Source organism: Neocloeon triangulifer, unplaced genomic scaffold (genome assembly GCF_031216515.1).
Source record: "Neocloeon triangulifer isolate White Clay Creek 2 clone unplaced genomic scaffold, ASM3121651v1 ptg000006l, whole genome shotgun sequence".
NCBI classification, from domain to species: domain Eukaryota; kingdom Metazoa; phylum Arthropoda; class Insecta; order Ephemeroptera; family Baetidae; genus Neocloeon; species Neocloeon triangulifer.
In genome coordinates, this window is record NW_026775549.1 from 2,289,647 (window position 1) to 2,296,224 (window position 6,578).

The 6,578-nt window shown below is 34.7% G+C and overlaps 1 protein-coding gene across 1 annotated transcript; it reads left to right on the forward strand.

Annotated features, from left to right (window-relative positions):
• The first annotated feature begins 835 nt into the window (after positions 1 to 835).
• On the forward strand, positions 836 to 4,583 carry LOC132194185 (U-scoloptoxin(01)-Er1a-like). The gene is made up of 5 exons (XM_059615318.1): positions 836 to 905; positions 2,266 to 2,302; positions 2,908 to 2,948; positions 3,090 to 3,313; positions 4,172 to 4,583. The coding sequence occupies exons 2-5, from the start codon at positions 2,269 to 2,271 to the stop codon at positions 4,233 to 4,235; spliced, it is 363 nt and encodes a 120-aa protein (XP_059471301.1). The 5' UTR covers positions 836 to 905; positions 2,266 to 2,268; the 3' UTR covers positions 4,236 to 4,583.
• The last annotated feature ends 1,995 nt before the right edge of the window (positions 4,584 to 6,578 follow it).

A 6,578-nucleotide genomic window follows, 5' to 3' on the forward strand; every position in this document is an offset into this window, starting at 1 on the left:
AGTAACAACAGCTATTATATAAAAGAAATCAAATAAAAAAAGTAAAAAAAAAATGATTAATTCATTGTTAAAAATATTTTTATGTATAAAATAAAAATTTATTTTATTTTACAATAAAAAAATTAAAATTAATTTAGATGTAAAATTAGAATGAATATTGTCTGGAGTAAATAAACAATAAAAATTACATATAAATTACATAAATTCAGAGTTACAACTTTCATGCCAACTTTTTATTGCTAAATTATGTAAACCTTATAAACCATAAATTTGATTTCAAGATTTTCCTCCATAATAATCCAGCTTGCAGACGCTTCTTGACTTACATTGAAAAATAATGCACATTTTAAGATGCAAACTTAAAAAAATCTGAGAATTTTAAGGAAGCTCGGAAGACATGCAAAAATACGGCACGTGCTGTGACTCAAAGAAATTCTTTGATAAAAAAAAAAATAGCCACTTGAGAGGGACCTTCGGTTTCCGAGAAGAATTTCCACGATTATATGCAAATTTCAAAGCACAATGGTACTACTTGACGAAAATTACGCGCCTGCCATATTTGGCGAGTGAATCTCTCTCTTGTCGAGGAAGAGACAAAAACCCGCTCCTTGAAGTTTCCGAGGGTGCCTTTAATAATACGGCGTGATAAATCGTGGCAGATGATCCTTGAAAACTCGTTCCTTTTGCCACCAGCAGACGCGCTATAATTTTACAATCTAGAGGGATTTATGGTGGAAAAAGGTGCTGGGGCTGCAATGGTGTGGCTGGCGCGGGGATGTCCTTGCATCTCCGCCGGTCCAGAGAGAGTGCTCGGTGGGGGCGACAGGCTATAAGAGGAGCATCCTCTTGCTGCAGGGATCACAAATTCGTGTGCCTTACCTTCTTCACTTTCATCTTCGACAGAGGTGAGTGTGCTTTTGCTCTCGGTGGTGCTCCGTCGCAACCAGCAGCCAGTGCTCTGCCCGACCTTTTTGGATTATTTCTGCGAAACGCCGACCAAAGTGTGCAGATTAGTGGCAATACTTAAATTTATTCTTTATTTTCAAAATATTATTCAGACAAATTTGCAATTTATCCGCAAACTCAATTTTTTTCTTCAAATCATTACTTTGTAAATATTAGATATATTAAGTGGAGGATATTTTTTGATTAAATAAAACGATTACAATCGTCATTGCTTTACTGGATTAATTCTTAAAACAATCTGATTTGAAATCACTTAAATATCAACAGATTATCAATTGCTTTCAGTTATTTACATTCCCATTTTCAATCAATAAATTACACTTTTTGTCACTTCATCAATGATTTTTCAAATCTTATTCTCATTTATCACGTTTTTAGAGTATATCTTTATTGAGAGTTGCCATCTATTCTTTTTTATGTAGGGTTCATATTTAATTTATTTATGAAATAAGACACTCATTTACATTCAACTTACACTCCAGATAAGAATTGTAATTTTCTTACACATCCTATCAATTTTTACAAATGCAACTTAAATTTGAATTATTTTGTTTCCTATTTTAACTGTTTCAATTTGTTTCTTTAAACATAAAATTTGCTTTTATATTAGTAGATATTTTTAATGCAAAATATGGTTTAAAAAATAAAGTTAACTTAAAATAAAATAGTCCATATATTTAAAAATAAATAATCAAATAATAGAAAATTATATAATTTTGAGTAAAATAATTTATATTTTATATAATCAAAGACAAAGTAATACACCCGTTTTTGTGAGTATTGAGTATTGATCAACACATTAAAATTTTTATTTGTCTTTCGTAATTCGCTGTAAAAAGACGCGTCATACAAAAAACGCTGGAAAAAAACTTTAAAGGTGTCGCCGTGCAATTAGCATATTCGCAGAATAAATAAACGCACCTTCTTCACATGCTCAATAATAATAATAATTGTCACTTGAGAACTGCGCGCGCCTTAACGGTACGCATTGAGTACTTCTTGATTCTCGAAAAAGAAAGTTGTGTAATCGGCGATCTTCAGCGAGTTACGACTCATCTCTCTCGCGAAGGATTACGCGCCTGTTGCATAATGACCCGCGCGCCTAATGCACACGGCGATTAATTATTGAGAAAGGACTTGAATTTTTTTGGCACATCGAGAGTGACATGTATTGAGCGTTGAGAAATCGACCGCGGTGACTATTCATTAATTTCACTTATTCGAAATTGAATCTTAGCCCTGGGACTAAAGAGGTTTCCAGGTTAACTATTAATCGTTCGTTTCTTGTGTGTGTTTCAGAAAATGCGGCAACTCGTAGCTTTGTTGCTCGTCGCAGGTGAGTCTTGAATAAAATTGCGTGTAATTTCCTAATGTTGTTAGCATGCATGCTCCAACCTCTGGTTTTTATATTCTTGAAAGTAAGCCAGACGTTGAACTCAGCAGAGAGGAAAGAAAGAGAAATAAATATAATCGTGGTTGGAATTTCCTCGTCCAATTTGAATGCTACCCACAGCATGCAAATCATGTCTCTAATGCTCATTGCGTGAAGATTTTTAAATAGTTAAATTTTATTTTACTTGACCTCACAAGTAACACCAATTAAGGTACGTAATATTTGCATAGAACATAACCCGCTCAACAGGAAAGACAAATTTATTAGTAAAGAAATTCTTATTTCTTTCTTCATCATTAAGGGCCTCAAATTCAGAAGGAAGGTGTTATTAATGATTTTAATTTGAGCAGTTTTTGTATGCTTAAAAAACATTTCAATAGCACTTTAATTTTATTTTTTACCCTGAGAACTAAATTTAATATTATTTTTTGCAAATGTCTGTATAGGGAATTAAGCATTTTATGAAAAAAAATTAACAGGTTTCATACAAATATTTAATCTTTTTGAAATGAAATTAATTTCTAAATTGTTTCTTTCTCTCCATTCAGTGATTGCGTACGTCTACACTGACAACACAGTGCTGCACAGGGTATGTTGCATTATTTTTCTCTCTCTCACCAAAGGTCACGCCTAAATGGATAGTTCACGTCCAAATTTAACAAGCTAATTATTTCAACACGAAGGTGTATTTATTTCTAAAATTAGTAAACCCAACTTTCGTTTTCGGCAGTCCAAGCGATGGGAGGAGTTCCCGAACGTGACCTTCACCTTCGACTGCACCAACAGGCCGATTGGATTCTACGCCGACGTTGAGCACCATTGCCACATTTTCCACATGTGCGACGAGGAGGGCCGCAGGATCCCGTACATCTGCGCCAACGAGACTGGATTCAACCAGGAGTACAGGGTCTGCGACTGGAACTACAACTTCAACTGCGAGGACGCTCCCAACTGGTAAACTCAATTTTATTTTAATTGTGCAATTTACTTAATTTCCCAATTGCAACAGCAAAACGGTTTTCTTCAATTGGTCGCTCAATTTTATTTAATTTTCAAAACCATATCTCGTCGTTATCTTGTTTTCGCTTCAATTTATTTCTGACCGCGAGCTAATTTGAAAATTTTTAATTCTGGTCGGTTCTAATTAGTTAGTTGAAGCGGCTGATTTAGCGTTTTATAACCTCCGTTTCCTTCCGGCGCTCTTTTCTAGATAATTTATTTGTTCCGAGGCGGCGCGCGCGTGCCTCTGCCGCTATAACTGCACGCGTGAAATGATTTTCCACACATTCACTCCTTCTCAGCAGTAAAAGAATAAAAAAAGTGCCGCTTATCTTATCGTCCATCATCTGTTTATGTCGTGCTGCATAACGGGGAGAAACAAAAATTCGCCTTTCTTTCACCTGCCTGCACTTTTGATAATTTTTTAAAATATTTATGCCTTCAATTTAACCCAAAGATAATTATTCAAGTTTTAATTGGAGTTTTTAATCGTTGCTCTAAAATATAGTAATTTTTCACGCTCTTATTAGAATTAATTCCAGAAAGAATTTTGAATAAATTATCCTGAATTAGGTTAATCTAGTCAGTGGGCATGGAAATGAAACTTTTGTATCTTTAACTGCACCTCACTTTTGTTAGTAAGTTGAACTTGAGAGGCGAATTCAAGTAGCGTTATGTCAATATTAGCCAGTAGCACGTGAGGTGGAACAAAGAGCTCTCTTGGTTTTTTTTTTATTGTCTTGTCGCCGGTCTATTGACTCGGCGCCCCAAATTTGTGAAAAATAAGACTTTATTTGTTCTTTCTTGCTTCAGGTACTACCTCAACGAGCTGACTTACGTGACTGATCCTCCCAAGGAGAAGAAGAACAGAAACTAAGTCATCATCCCCGCAACGAGACGGAATTTCCAACAGTGCCATTTTGTCGCACGAAAATGTAAATAATATAACTCCTCGCACTTTCCATTTTTTAAATACTTAGTAAAATGCTCATTTCTTGGTAGAAAAATAAATAAAATAGGGTTTCCATTGTATCAACTGTGTGTAGCTTGGGGCCGAAATCAAACCTGACAATCTCTCTTTTACTTCGAATGTTTTGTATAAGACACGTGTTCATATATATTTTTTTTTAGCTTTTTGTACAAAAGCAACTGGAAATTTTACAAATGTAAATGCAAAAAACAATGAAAATAAATATATATCTCAAGATGAATAGATAAAACGCAATCGAACGTTTTTAATTTCTCACTCTGCATTGTGCAAAAGCTGCAGGTGTTGACCCGAGGCAAATGGGTCAACCCACCTCCAAAGGTCGCGCGGAGATGCGCTGCGTTCGTGCAAGAATGTCTCCCTGTGGAAACTGACGGAGATTCTCAGCCGCACTTTTACTTTTTAGTTTGATTATTTGTTGACATTTGCCCTTTGCTGAGGTAACGCGCGCGCCGCGTTATTCATTAGTATATTTACATAACAATGTGACGGCCAACGAGTCGCCAAATTTCTCGCCGCGGCCCCGTCAGATGGAGAGAGAGATGCTCTAAAGGTTAAGAAAGGCTATCTGTCCGAAGATCTGGACGAGCTTGCACACAATCTGGTTTGCGTTGAAGAAACTTTCAAAACGAGTCGGTTATTAAAAAATCTCTTGGGTGTGTAATTAAGGCCGCTGAGATGGTGCATTGTGTTGCGCTTGAATGTTTTATTGCTGCGGGGCTGTAGATTATAAATTTGCTCAGATGGTCCGTTAGTGGATCAAATGCCATTTCATTAGACCAACGGAGCCATTAAGGAATTTGGTTTGGGAATAGGAGCAACTGTGACTAATTGATCAATATGAAATTCGATAAGATTGATATGTAATTATGGTTATGTAGTGCACACAGATTAGATGGTGAGATTTTGGTTCATCTTGTCTTCTACAATTTGAAGTATCGGAATCAGGATCAGGATTTTCTCGTTTTATTATTATTAATTTTTTTTGTTTAATATATATTTTTGTTTTGATTTTAATACCTTATTAAATTAATTTAATTACTAACGCAAATATTTTTTTCTTATGTAGATTTATATTATATAAATATTTTTTAATTTTTCAAAATTAATTTAATGGTAGAAAAATTAACTTTTAACGCTCCAGAAAACCAATGATGTATCTTTGGATAAAATTTTTAAAGTTTGTTAATATTTAAAATAATATCAAGTTTAATCACTTTTATGTTGGAAACTTCGCGATCAGATTTTGATTCAGAACTGAAATGAAACAAAACTCCCAATCAAGAGAATGGAAAATTTCAGAGGTAACTAAAGTAGAGTATTAATTCAATATAAAAGTGTGCATTTATTCAACTCCGTGGAAGAAAGCAGAAAAAAAAATGAATTTTTAACTCCTCTTATTCTAAGTTGCAAAATAGATCTAATTTTAATGAATTTTACAATTAAATTTAATAAGTAAAATGTATTGAATAGTAGTGGAGAAAAAATGTAGTGCTGATTGGTGATAAACCCAAGATTAATATTGGCATATCCATATTGCTTTCATCGTCTCTCGCGTTATTTGGTAATGGGAATGTCGGCGACGACGCGGTTCGGAATTTGTCTTGGACGTGACAAGGACGCAAATTCATAGAAACGACCGGCTTTTGAGCGTTTATTGCCACGCTTTGGCTATCTGCGCAATCGACCAACACCTCACACACCACTCGAGTTCAAAAGGTCATTGAAAAGGATGAAATATTGTAAGTCGACTGCCATGGGAGCAAATTTGCAAAAATTAGTTTATTTGCTTGCACGACCTTGAGGATGGGCATTAATTTATTAATTATGACCAATTTATCGGTTGATATTGAGGCAAATGGAAATTCCAGGAAATCTCAGTGACGTCTTTAAAAATGTAATAAGGAAATAATATAATTATTTTTAAATGCAAATTTCCGGAAAAATAACTAGGAAAAGCTTAAGTTTAAAATTTATTTCTTCTTAATGTGGCTAGAAAATATTACTCCACAATTTTAAGTGCTTTCAGTGTAAATTTCATGGAGCTTTGAGGAAATTACATAATTTAATGTCATGATTGATGACTAATTCTGAAGAGGCGGATGATAAAACAGTCGTAAAAAGTCTCGCTCGTGCGTCCCTAGGCTTTTCCTCTACGTGTTTGCATAACACTTTCATTGTTCGGCGGCTAGTTTGTGGGTCAAAACCAACGGCTGTGGTTTTTATATTTTT

Excerpts from the sequence above, each read along its gene's own strand:
- LOC132194185 (XM_059615318.1), top strand. The coding sequence starts at position 2,269 with ATGCGGCAACTCGTAGCTTTGTTGCTCGTCGCAG. Across the intron at positions 2,949-3,089 it reads ACAACACAGTGCTGCACAGG|TCCAAGCGATGGGAGGAGTT; the intron begins GTATGTTGCATT and ends CGTTTTCGGCAG. Across the intron at positions 3,314-4,171 it reads TGCGAGGACGCTCCCAACTG|GTACTACCTCAACGAGCTGA; the intron begins GTAAACTCAATT and ends TTCTTGCTTCAG.